The sequence below is a fragment of the Xiphophorus maculatus genome, chromosome 9, assembly GCF_002775205.1.
Source record: "Xiphophorus maculatus strain JP 163 A chromosome 9, X_maculatus-5.0-male, whole genome shotgun sequence".
Classification (NCBI taxonomy): domain Eukaryota; kingdom Metazoa; phylum Chordata; class Actinopteri; order Cyprinodontiformes; family Poeciliidae; genus Xiphophorus; species Xiphophorus maculatus.
In genome coordinates this window covers 16,677,045-16,691,080 of record NC_036451.1, presented here as the reverse complement: position 1 = coordinate 16,691,080, position 14,036 = coordinate 16,677,045, and the positions used below count along the sequence as shown (strand labels likewise).

General features: G+C 37.9%; 1 protein-coding gene across 3 annotated transcripts in view; it reads right to left on the bottom strand.

The window, feature by feature from the left end:
• LOC102222156 (transducin-like enhancer protein 4) overlaps nt 1-14,036 on the bottom strand; it is an 84,040-nt gene that overhangs the window by 38,246 nt on the left and 31,758 nt on the right. For all 3 annotated transcript variants that reach the window (XM_023339522.1, XM_023339524.1, XM_023339523.1), the window contains exon 4: nt 13,323-13,367. In XM_023339522.1, coding sequence (XP_023195290.1) covers nt 13,323-13,367 — 45 coding nt within the window. The remainder of the gene's footprint in view (nt 1-13,322; nt 13,368-14,036) is intronic.

Sequence of the window (14,036 nt, the reverse complement as noted above, 5' to 3'; positions counted from 1 at the left end):
AGAAAAAGCCATTTAATGAAATATTTTTTGAAAAACATCATTAAGAAAACAAGGGTGTTTTTTAAATCTTTTAAATTCCTCTTTGGTAGAAGTAGCTTATAAACTCCAAAATAAAAACATTTTTATTGAGGGGAAAAAAATACACTTTTGATATTTTTTGAATTCACTGCTTAGGATGGATTTTGGTCATTGTCATTCTCGATCTTGCAATGCATCATGGTCTTTATTCCTTGTGCACCCTTCACATTAGCCACTTCAGTGCTAATTAGAGCGCTGTCCCCTTTGTGAACAGTCTCAGGTAAATATTTGTACCCAGTGATGTACTAATCATCCTCTGATTTGGGGTCCAGACACAGAGCTGTTCAATGAGAATAACCCTCCCTGTTTCCTCTCTTTCAGGACCTCACCACATCCTCCCCCAACCCCCCCCAACTTCCTCTTTTTTCTCCATGCCATCAGCCCTCCTGCTTTTTCCATTCTGTTGGCTCATTTTCCTCCTCCACGGTATCTCTGTCTTCCTTACTCTGTGTCCTCTCGCTCTGTTTTCCCTTGGTGCACTTGGCCTTGCTCTTTTGCTCTTGCTTTCTCTCTGCCCTCCTTCTTATTCTCTCTCATTTCTCTCTGCTTCGTACTGCATCTATCTGCCCTGCCTTTCCCTAATAGTCTCCCTCTACCTCTTTTTTTTCTTCTTTTGCTCGCTCTTGCTTTTTTTTTTCTTCTCAGCTCCCTCGCTCTCTCTCTACTCTCTGGGCAGCGTGCCAGCTCCTCTTCCCTGGCGTTGAACCAACTTCCCTCCTCCACTCCTATTCCACGCCTCCTCCTCCCACCACCCTCCCTTCCTCTATCCCCCTTGCCTCTGATTGATGGCCCCTCTATTCGGGAAGGAGAGGAAGGGAAAGAGAGGAAAAGAAAGATGAAAAAAGAGCTACAAAGCACAAAGACGTATACAGAATCACACAAAGTCACACATCCATACATACCCAGCATTGTGCTAACCAAATGCTCTTCTCTGCACATAGAAGCGACCACAAACAGTTGTGCACACAGCTCTCTTGGTAAAAGGGCACACAGAAAAATCCACCCAAACAGAGCAGGGATGACAACACACACAGCGCAAGCTCCCTCCCAGCATGAAACCGACGGCCGCATGAACACTTCTTCTGACACATGAACACACAAAGACGCCAATTCAACCTCCTCCAGTGCATAAGCAACACAATAGAGATAAAATACAGCTCACTTCTAGATTCCAAATACAAACTCATTCATGCATTTACAAAGACACATATGTGGGTTCAAGGACGCAGATGCATGATCCACACATAGGTGTCTGTAGTACACAGGTTCATATTAAACACATTCAGACACTAATGTCTAAGGATGTTAATATACATTACTAAATCTATGACTCACTTTGTGCTCTAGTTTCATTGGTTTTTCTGCTTGTAGCTCTTCTTCTATGATAATTTTATTTAAAAAAAACTAAAGCATCACTTAGATTTCCATTTCCCAGCTCCTCAGCCTGTATTGACCAATTCTATTCATCCTCAAACTTATTGTTCTACAAATGTATACAGATAATGAGTAGCAAGCTTGTGGAAGTGGCTGCACAGTGTGCTCGAGTATGAAAGCATTCCAACATCATGCAAAAGAATACAAAATTGTGCCAATCAATGTGATACTATGCTGTTCATGCCGCCAACAGAGCTGAAAGTAAAGTGATGTTTGCGCACAATATGGGGCATTTCAGCACCATTAATTATTGCTGCTTTAATGCTGCAGGCCAGGGACGCCCAAGATGAGTCCTCTAGAGCTCCTGTCATTCACCGTTGCTGCAGGCAGATTGTTTTTTTAGAACATTTTTTAGAAGACTGAATGCTTCAAGTCGTTTAACAGGATAATTTAGATGAAAAAAGCCAAAGAAATATAGTGCTGAGGATTCACAAACTAAACACAAAGGTGAGCTTTGCTATGGCTAACCTCTGTAACAAAAGTAGAGGCTTTATCCAATATTTATTCTCAATTCATATAGCAGAGAGGTATATCAAAAAGTAATTCACGAGTAAGGAGCAGATATGAAAAAGCTTTGCTGGTCAAGGTAAGAACGCACAGTGACAAGACATTAGGATGCTTTAGTAACATATAAGCTGTAATTTTACAGAAGTCAGCTGTCTGGGTCTCTTTCTGCCACTAACACCCCATAGTTATTGTGTCTGATTTACTGCCGATCATATCACATAATATTATGATATAATATTCTTACCACAAAACTGAAAAAAGGAACAAAGTTAAATATAGGAAATGTGCAACTTATAAAGAATAAAAAAAAATACTAAACTGTTCAACACAATGTGCAAATCCAATGATTTTGCTTTATCAGAGTAAGAGAGAAATGTACTTACTGGTTAACAAATATGATTTAGTCTCAAAAATGTGAATTGGATGATTATTAGTTCATTTTGCAACAAACGTATTTTGCAAATAAAATAGTTAAACACATTAAGCACACAAACACGTGCAAAACAGAGAAAACAATAAATACAGTCTGAAGCTCCTTTGTCACAGTTAAAAGCTATTTAACTAAAACATTCCAAGAGAATTTAATAATTTTTTCCTTTCTCGTCTCATATTTGCCTTTCTTCTTCCATGGTTTATATTTCCAAACTTATTTCCTAAAATTCTGAGATTTTATCCAACTCTGTTCATACTCTCTCTATCTCTATATGGCCCATTATTCACAACTGAGCTCCAAAGAGTTTGAACAGGGGGAGAGACATCAAAGCCACACACACATACACACGCAGACCCAGCACAGATGCTACAACATGTGCAGAGAGAGACTGCATACACCACTGATCAGAGAGAGTGCAAACACACACAAGCAAACATATTTAACGTGCTGTGACCTCTCCAAAGCCTGCTCTAGTTGACCCACATGTGCACTATGCTCTTAATCCGTCCCTCTAAATAAAATTAGTTAAAATAAAACATCCAATCAAAACCACAGGATTACAGACAGAGTGGCTTCTGAGAATGGTAGAAAAAAAGTCTGGTGGAAGACATGGAAAAAAAAGAGTAGAGTGTGACCAGAGGACAGAGAGAGAGAGAGACAGAGAGAGAGGAGCCAAATCTCTTTATGAAGCAAAGCAGTGAGTTGAAAATGAAGGCATGTTACTTGCATGTGCCAGGGATTCAGGTCACAACTTCACCAAGCAAACATACCCAAGCTTCCAAGCACACACACACCTGTGTACAAAAACACATGCATAAAAAGGCCAGACAGCTCTGGCTAATTAGGCAGGCAGTTGGATAAGCACCTGCACACACAAGGTTTTTTTTTTCTGCAATGCAACTAGATAAACAACTTCTCATGTGATCATCTTCGTCTGCTTGTACTCTCTCTTTATAGTGCCCAGTCCCTTCTTTTTGTTTTATAACTATTTGTTAATTTCTCTGTTTACTATCTCCCTTATATTCTTTAAATTCAAAGTGCTAATCACAGCTTTTCCCTGCCCAACAGAAGCACACATGCGTGCACACCCCCACACCCCTACATGTGTGTCCTCGTCCTCATATGTGTGGTTGGTGAAATGAAAGGAGGGAACAGGAAGGAAGGACAGCCAGCTGCTTCATCTGTCCTCAGGAGTCCACAGGGGAAACAATCTGGCTGCAGAGCATCCTGACTGTCAAACACAGCCTCCTTTAATATCTTGCCTACACTCCATGAACTGCACCAAATATATCTTACATATACATTTTTGCACATATCCAAGAGTTTATGTAAATTTAGATAAATGGAAATAATATCTTGTCTACAACATTTCTTAAACTAAGTAGTCTGCCGCTTCCAAGGCTTTAATCTAAAAGGTTTAAAATTAGTAGAAATCAACTTAACCCGAGGGCAAACTGACACATTTCATTAATGGGATACACTCTTTCACAGCATTCCCATTGTTTAACATGTTTGCAAAATTCTGTCCAGGGAACTTAAAAGACATATCTGACCTCACAAGCACATTTGAGCGCTTTATAGAGACAAGTGTTCGGTATTTGTTATCAACAAATACTGAACATTACATTTATAGGCTAAGCTAATTGACTACATCTGTCGTAAAATGGGCTTATGCTTACATAAAAATGAAAGTATTAACTGTTGGGTATAATACAGGATTGCAAAGGCAGTGACGTGTAATGACAATTTGTCAAGCAAATACACCCAGTGCAGTCCTTGGTGCAGAAACAGATTAGCTGAGAGATACCTTGATCTGATGCAGAACTTTGTTTCTTGTGTTTAAATCATTGAATGCATTTAGACAGCCAACATGAAGACAGAGACACAGCACAGTCAGATAAAAGGAAAATCCCTGCCATAATTTTACCACAGTGTTCAGGTGAATGATGCAAGCTGTAAGCCACTTCAGTTCAATTTAAATAGTTTGAGAGCTCTTATTTCAGTCAATTGAATCACGTATGCAGCAGCAGAGATGCATTTAAAGCATGCAGGATAGCGGGGTCTGAAAACCGAATGTTGAGTTAATTTGGTGTATTTTTACCAAAGGAAACTAATAAAATTATGGTTATTGCTATGTACATGCTCATCCAGGAGAGGTGAATCTGGTGGGTTTTGAGAGTTGATTAATAAACAGATCTTGCTGCACTGATTGATTACTAGAATACATTAGAATGCATGTGTGATTAACTTGAAATAACTTTTTTTGTAAAGCACCTCAAGACAAGATTTGTTGTGAATAGGTGCTATTACGGTAGGCTAAACTGAATTATTGTCAAAAACATTCATGTGGTATTTTTGCCACAGGGAACACCACTATTGATTCATGGATTTATATCTTGTGAGCTACTTTATATATCTGAAACAAGCAGGACACATCCTTAGTGAAGAAAGATGACTAAAAAGTTAACTTTTGCGAGTGCTTAAATCATTTAGATACAGAAAAAATAATCCTTACAAGAAAAAGGAACCACTTAACATAGTTTAAAATTCATTACCAAGTATTGTGATTTATGAAGTGTAGAACATTGTTTTTTAAGTACTTACCAAAGACCCATATTATTTGGGGTTTTAGCATATTTGTTCTTTCTCATATCCTACCTGCTAATTAAGCAACAATGTTTTTGTCTTTTTCAATTTTTCTAATAAAACAAAGATCTTTAAGTTTGCATCTTCAGCCATCTATCTGGAAAAAAAAGACATCCTAAAAATCAAATGTTTGTTCTTGTTTTCTACCTCTTTTTTATTTTAACATGTTTAACTGACAGGCAAAACAATAGCAAATAAAAAAATGCCCTATTCTTTTAAATTTGTCAACTTACATGAACCCAGCTTTTAACCACACCAACCCAGCATTATATTCTAACTTAAAAAATTCCTCCCACAAAACTGAAATTACTGTCAAAGCTCAGTACTACACCACATTCAAAGCATGTGTCAAAAAGTCAATCATGTAAGCTTAATTACCACTTTTAAGTTTGAGATGTTGATTTCAAAACAAGTCACGTATACATCTGAACACACATAACATAGTAATTATTATGACTTAGTAATACAAAGCCCACATGATGAAGTACAGGACAAAAAGTTGGTTGGGTTTATCAGAGAAATGATGGACTGATAAGTGAAAGAAACTCTATGCAATGCAAAATTTGCCCAAAATTAGCTATTTTGTGTCAACAAATAATGTGTAAACGCAGTTCGGCCTCTCACTTCAGCAAAAGTTATAAACTTCTCAATGATCCAAAAACATCTCTCAACCTGAGATTTGGTTCCCAGGCCCAGTTGTTCTTCTTAAGCTTCACCATTCTCAAGCCATTTTTGTAGTTTCTAAAATGTTTCAATAATTTGAACCTAACCCTAGCCTAAACACCTGACTCCAACCCCTTCCTGTAAACTACATTAGTAATTTGTCAAACAAAATTCTGTCTATCTGCAGTGAAGTCTTGCACCAGAACAGACACGTTTTTGTCAGCATATCCAATAGTCAGCAGGAAGAGGGCTTGACACGATGGGGGTTTAGAGTTGGGAGAGTTGAGAACCTGGATCTGGATATTGTTTAAAACAAAAATCTGTCTTTTGCAGAAAACAAAATCCCTTGTTGATTTTAGTTGTTCGAAAAGCAGATTTGAAATGACAGAAAAGGCAAGAGCAGCTCAAATAGCCACTTATCACAGCCATGGTATGTGGAATACAATATCCTTATAGCAGATGGTGTATGGCAGATGAAGATCCCACGGTGCCACTCCTGTCAGCTAGGACAGAGAAACCAAAGCTACAGTTCACACAGGCTCACCTAAATTTGAAAATAACAGATTTTAAAAATGTCCCCCAGTCCAACAAGTCCACAATACACCTGCAGCAGTCAGATGGTTGGATCAAAATTGACTTAATAATCTATTTAAAATCAGCCATCCAGCCTTGCTTCAGTAGTTCAGCTTTGTGCTGGTGGTTTAAAGGTGTGGGGGATATTTCCTTGGCACACTCTCGGCTCGTTAGTCCAATTACCACATCATTTCTTATGAACATTAGGTTTTGAAGAGCACCTAATGCATGACTTTAAATGAGAAGATATTTTTGTGAAATACTGGATCCTGTTATGTCTCTGAATTATACATCATGTTTGATGCAGTCCCACTGGGAAAAAAAGTAATTTGATCAATGGCTTTCAAATTTACAGTGCCCTGCTGTGTTATGACCGGGTATGTTACTTTGCCATGATGAAGCTGGGGTGCAAATGGTGTGAGAGAGCTGTGGTGCAGCAATTGCATGATGCTATAGCATAATTACTCACTGTAAAATGTTTACAACACTATGGAGAATTAATGACACAAAGAATCAAACCATTTCAGAAGGTAAAATGTATTTAAACAAGTTGAAGGTGCATGTAGGTTAGCTAGAAAATGGTAATATTAGTATTGGCTAATGTACTCTGTATCTTTCTGTATCTTTCACTAAAAGGGCTTTGTTATCAGAAGCTCAATACGTCATTTGCTGTTTTCACACAGAAATGTTGGCATGACAATGTGAAACAAAAATAGGAGGGCTCTAAGGAAGGAAAGAAAATAAACATACATAATGAATAGAAAGGGCTATGCTGCCCTAATCAGGGGTTTATATTCTTTGGTGGAGTTTTAGCCTTCCTATCTTCTCTGTGTTCAGGTTTTCCCAGACCGCATTCATTTGTTGATAGCTGTCAGAGGACACGTGGCTCCCCTCCTGCCATCATCCTGCTGCATTAATTATCTGGCAACACAAAAGCTTCAATCTAATCAGCACACACCTCACAGCAACAACACATCATCACATCTGTAAACTCTCCTGCTCCAGCAGCTGCGTGCCACAGTGCATGGCTGAATTATAAAGTCAATGAAAGTACATGTGGTGCATATGCACATCACTGGGGATGCAGTGAAAAACCACCACAGCCCCAGAAGTGCTATATCAATGAATATAGAACAATAACAGAAAGCAGTGAAAAGTCCGTATAGTCTCCCTTGCTGCTTGGGGGGACTCAGCAAGGATATATGAATTTATGATATGATAATGAAAGTGAACCAAGTGAGATAATGTGATGTGTGTCTGCAGGTCACTGTATCCATAAAGCTTAGAAAAGAATGGAGGAGATGCTATCTTTCTTGAGCCTTTGTGCTGTTTGGATACAATCATCACAAACAGACAGGGACAAAGAGAAGAGAAAAGTGAAATAGAGAAAGGAGGGCTGGAGATAAAGAGCATAGGTGGAAATTTAAAGAGCGAAAAGGAGACAGAGAGAGTGAGTCGGAGAGAGAAAATAATCAAAAGAAGCTCAAAGGAAGGGTAGGAAGGCGAGAGACGACCGTTACAGCTCAATTAATGCTGAGACATGAGATGGCCCTGCCACTGATAATGACTGAGCACGTGTTGGAGAAAAGGAGGGAGAGGACAGGGGGAGGCTACCGGCAGTGATCTCAACAGGATGTTGGGAGTAAGTTGGAGGGGGGGAAGCAAAGGAGGTGGAGAGGAAATAAGAGCAGATACTGTTAAATCTATTCATGATTCATTATTTCTTGCAGCAGCTCAAAGCTCCCCTCCCTCCCTTGATGTCTTTCTCTGTAGGTCTTCCTATCCTTCAGCTTCTTCCCCCCTTTTTTCCTTTTTCCTCTCTATTACTTTTCTTTTCTTGGCTCTCATTTTCATCTCCAGCTCGTTTTTCCCCGCTTCATCTGTTCCATAAGGTCTTTTTCTGTCACTTCTAAAGCTCCATCCTTCCTGTTTACCCTCTCCTCTTTCATCCGTTCAATTAATCTCTTTCTCCTATTTCCCTTCTCATCCCTGCTGTCTTTTATCAGTTCCTCTTCCACGGTTAACTGTATTTTTCTGCTCTTTCTTCCCCTTCTTCCTCTTATCAGAGTCTTTTTAAAAACACACTAACCTTCTTTTGTACACCTATTGTACTGGCCTCACAGAAAACTCCATTCAGCTATCCAGCTAGCTAAACACTTCCACACAATGAATCCAGGACACCCAGTCGAACCTCAGTGTTTATAATGTGATAGGTGTGAAACTGACGGACAGATACACAAAATCATAAACACACGGTGGATTCAGTACCTTAAATACAAAGTTATTTAACAAACCATCTGCCAGTATTATACGTAAAACATAAATGTGACCTTTAAGGTATTTAATGCCTTTTCATTAAATGCAACACTAACTTGACGTCAACTAAGGCTGATGCAGCAGTCAATTAAACCCAATGTTTTTTACCAACTATGAGAAATTTGCAATAAAATCCAGAATAGATGGGGATCTGTTAATTTTGTTTGAATTTTGTGGACTTGTGAAAAGATGGAGGGCCTTATTGATGTAATTTGGACTGCAGAGGGCCAAATAAAAAGCTACGGCGGGCCATATTTGGGCCCCCAGGCCTTGAGTTTAGGGATTCAATTAAACATGTGACCTGTTATTTAGTCAATGTATCTGAATTATCAAACACACTAATTTGAATTGTGTTTAAATTGTACACTAACACAAGTTATAGTCTGTGACCAATATGTAGAGAAATAAAAAGTCACATTTAACATCGTATATTAGCACAAATATTTCAAAACTTCCTTACAAATATTTATAAATTAGCTCCACAAAATCTGTGATTTTGATTACAAAAACACCACATAATTCACAAAATCCAATCACAACTATTTATTAATATTTTAACAATTTAGTGGGTTTTATCAATACATTCTGGCACAGCAGGCCTTTTAAGAACATTGAGATTTTTGATATGAAACTGAGTTTGAGATCCCTGCCCTAACATGATGCCTTATAATTACATGCATAAACCACTCGAACTGCAATAATAACAAATATATACTTCTAGTAAAATATCCTGCTCACAGGGATTGCCTTTAGGACAGCAGGATTGCATGAGATGGTGAACTCATTACATACAATATACAAGGAGAGGAAATAAAAGAATGGAGGAAGGGACAAAGGAAGAAAAAACAAAAGCAATTAAGAACAGGAAGAAAGGAAGGAATATGAAATAAAGCCTAGAAATACAATAATTCCAATTATTACTATCTTCTAAGGTATCCATATCCAACCTAGAAAATATTTAAGTTAAATTCTACACCTTTCTTCTCTCATTATATATATAAGTGTGTGCAAATTGACTACATATACTCTCCTGTCTTACTCATAGTATTTTTCAGGATACTCCACTATAGTCTGACATAACTCTTCTACCTTTCCTTTCGATCTCATATTTCCCCTGGTGACTCTTCTTCTATCCTTCCTCACTAAACACTGACGTCAATGTACTCTGGAGGTTACTTCTCTCTCTCTTTTGAACTCTCATTTGCCTGAATACAACTCTTTGGTCTGCTGTCATTTCCACTATCTTCACTTTTCCTACTTCTGTTCCTTCCATTTTCCACACTCACCCCTTACTTGGCCTTGTTGCCTCTGTCATCCTTCCCACTCTCCCTCTCTAAGAGGTAAAGCCAGCACCGCTGCACATTTCCTTTTTTTGGCGACAGGAGCTGACAGGCTAGCTCTCCCTGGCTGTTTTGCCAACCATCCAACTTCCTCCCTCTGTGTCTTTTAATCCCTTCCCTTCCTGCAGAGTCAGTTTCTCTTCTGACTAAAGTACAACCCTGACATTATGTTTGGCAACAAAGCAGCCATTCATACATGAAGTCAAGGCTTCACACAGTCCATCCTTGGATTTGGGGCTGAATTTTATATTCTAAAGAAGAAACATTTGATTATATTTCAGTAAATCACAGTAAATATCAATATAGTATCTTCTTCAAAGAAAATGGATTATTCCTCTTTATTACTGGCTGAAAATATGTTTTCATATGTTCTCTGTTATTTTTTAAACGTCATATAGACATTTAACTACAACACATTTCCTTAGCTAGAAATGAAAACAGGACATAATCAGTCTTAGATTTTGTGTTGCTGATGTGTTACTCGTTGCAGACGATGCTGATGGATAAATAAGGATTCCTTACTATCAGCACTGTCCTGCTGCTTCCTATCTCAGAATGTATGTTGGTATATTAACCCATTACATAGGCCTAAATATGAAAATAATTATACTTTGTGGAATATCAAGTCCTGTCATGTCTATTAAGTATGAGAATTACATTACAAATCTTTATTTCCTGTCTGCAAATTTAAACAAACACCTGAATTACAAATTTTCAAACAAAAAGGGTCCTAAGAAGTAACCCAACCAGTAAACATGCTCCCAAAACAAATGAAGAAATAGTTTAAGTAATAAATGTGCTGTAATGGTCCCTCTTGCAGATGTCACTAGGCAAGGGCACCATGTCAAAAAAAACACACTCTTGTATGCATTTTAGATCCGCACAAAAGAAGCATGGTCTATGGGCATCCTACAAATAGCAAACTTAATACAGAAAGTCCTCTGCAAATATTGCAGCTCATTGTCAACCACAACATACTACACGGCTTGCATTTCAAGTATTTATCATTCTTTCAAAGCATAAGCATGGAGTTATTGTTAAAAATGTATTCTGAACTGATTAAATTCCCACCAGATAAGTTTTGCTTTAGGTGGTTTCCCCATCATCTGTCCTAGAAATAATGAATTTGAACAAAACCTGGAGATACATCTTTCAGTCTTTTCAGCACACCTTATATAAAGGTTTACCAAGCAAAACTTAGAAAACAAGCTATAATGGCAAATTTACTACGTATGTAGGAGTCGATGACAGGTTTCAGTTTTTTAAGTGATTGATTAGTTTTTGACAGATGCCTCACCTTAAAGTCAAAGCACAAGGCAACATAAACCAGCAGAGTAACACAAAACTCCGTGCATCCAGCTTGAACTCTGTTTGTAAATCCGATGTTTGATATCTCTTTGCTATAATTACCTCGATAGCTAAATGACGTGATAATTATGAGGTGAAAGTGCAGAGCACAGAGCCTTTTATTGGAAGGCGTCTCAGAGACGGTTTCAAACAATGAGCTGCTTTCTGAAGGTGTACGCCAAGAGCTCATTGTAAAAGTGAAAAATAAACCCCTTCTTGTCTTGTCCTCCGTGACAGTGCCTGGCTCCGCCACAGAGAGCCAGTTAGCATGACAGATAGATAGATATAGAGAGGGAGGGAGGAAGGCACAGGCAGTCACCTTAAAGGAAATGCCATTCAACTGGATAATGATTCTGTCTATCTGCAGGAAGGTCTATCAACTAGAACAGGTTTCGCGTCTGCCTTTTTGTCCTTCTACGTCGACATTTATCTGACTGTCTGCCTGTCGCTCTCTGTATGCAATTTGACTGTCTACTTCTCCTGTAGCGTGACCCAGACAGCAATTAGTATGGGGATTGACAAGCAGCTGCAGGCACCTGAGAGCACACACTGCTCATGAGACAAATGTCTTCATTCAAGACTACCAGATCTCAGCAAGGACAAGTGGAAACATTACACAATTCACAATGACCTTCCCTCTCAGGCTTCAGCTGCACATCTAGTCTTTGCATGAATCTAGGAGTATTATTAACTGCATTATCCTGCAGAGCAGAGGTTCTTAAACATTTTAGATAAAATACCAACTCGGTAAACACCTTCAAGTTTTCCAAATACCGCTGGGGAAACAAGCATCTTAAAGTATTCTTTAAGAAATGGCTACTTTATTGGATCTGATTTTTGTTGAACGATGTGTTTTAATGGTATATTTCATTTGTTTTCATGAGTTGGCATTTTGAGGGATAAAGTAGCAAAACCTAAACAAGAAGTCTGCCTGAAGTCGGAAGTCCAACTGGGAGTCTTGAGAGTCTTAGACTGAAGTTACAAAGATTTCAGAGCTAACTTAGAGTCACTCTGAAGAAACAAGAGTCAATTTAAACTTAAATGAAAGTAAGCTCAGATAGAATAGAATAGAATAGAATAGATAGATAGATAGATAGATAGATAGATAGATAGATAGATAGATAGATAGATAGATAGATAGATAGATAGATAGATAGATAGATAGATAGATAGATAGATAGATAGATAGATAGATAGATAGATAGATAGATAGATAGATAGATAGATAGATAGATAGATAGATAGATAGATAGATAGATAGATAGATAGATAGATAGATAGATAGCATTTATTGTCATTGAACAGAATTCAACGAAATTTCCATTGCATTGCAGCTCCCGTGCAAAAGGTCAAATATATACAGTAAAAATAAGCAAACACACAATAATAATAACAATATATACAACTAAATTAACTAAAGGCACTCAACCATCCAAAGAAGTGATCTAAAGGTTTAAAATAAGGTTGAGGTTTAAAATAATGATCACACAGGTAACACTCAAATATATTTATTCTCACATATTTCCCAATTAATCCCATTACATTTAGAACTGCCTTTAAATTTAGTTGATGTTTATCATGTATATGTACTGTATATATCTGCCATTGTGAAGTAATCCATAAGGAAAATAATCACAATATTACTACATTATCATTTAATTATTGCTTTGCTACTATCAGAGCCTCACATTAGCCCATGTCTAGCCATTACATTGAGCATTTCATGTTCAGACTTATAGTTGGGCTTACAATTCAGATTCACTTTTTAAACACAAATATTAAAGCATGAAAGCTCACATGCACAAATGTCTTTCATGAGCAATGGCTGTGGTATTGTACCTCTTCTCTTGTTCAATGAAAGCTGCATCTACTGTACAAAAAGCCAGAGTTGTACTAACAACCCCTAAACACATACCCTGCAAATATTCCAGCAAAAGCCTTTCTACACAAACATATCAAAACATGGTAAACACAATTTTTCCTACCTGTTTGTGCATCTCAATGTTGAGACCGTAGGACATTTCGTAGTACTGCAAAGATTAAAAAAAAAAGACAAACGACAGAGGATTTAGTTCATGACACACTTTGACATTCAATTCTGCAAAATGTCTCCAGTTGAGCATCTGTTGCTCAACATAGCCACATATGTTGCTATTTATCTCTGTGGTTTCCATGCAAGCAAGAATAATCAAATGAAAAAGGTTTCAGTTGCACAGACAGAGTGTGTGTTGACACAGTAATGAGGCATTTACGTCTAGGATAAGTAATGCAGCATCACTGTCTCTGCGTGTGTGTTTATGTCGGGTAATTTTATCATTTCACTAGGTCTATGCACAACTGCCAAATGGGCATAACTGTGTGTATATTTGCTATATGCTCCTTTTCCTGCTGTTTGCATGGATGTAGGTGTGCCAATGAATAATGATGCACGGTGTCAGAATAATGAGACTCTGTGGATGCTTGCAGCAGTATGATGTCCCTGTATCTATGTGTGTATAAAACACCAAAACTTATTTCACACCAACAACAGTGTGTAGATGTGCCTGGCATTGCAAAGGGAAAATGCATCCAAAAGACAATCTGAATGGAATGACATTATGCTGGTCAAAGAACAACAGAAAGCTTAGACTATAATTAAGCTTCAGTGAAGTCCACAGAGCGCACATGCTTGAAAAGAAATATTTTCTTGAGAAATCTGC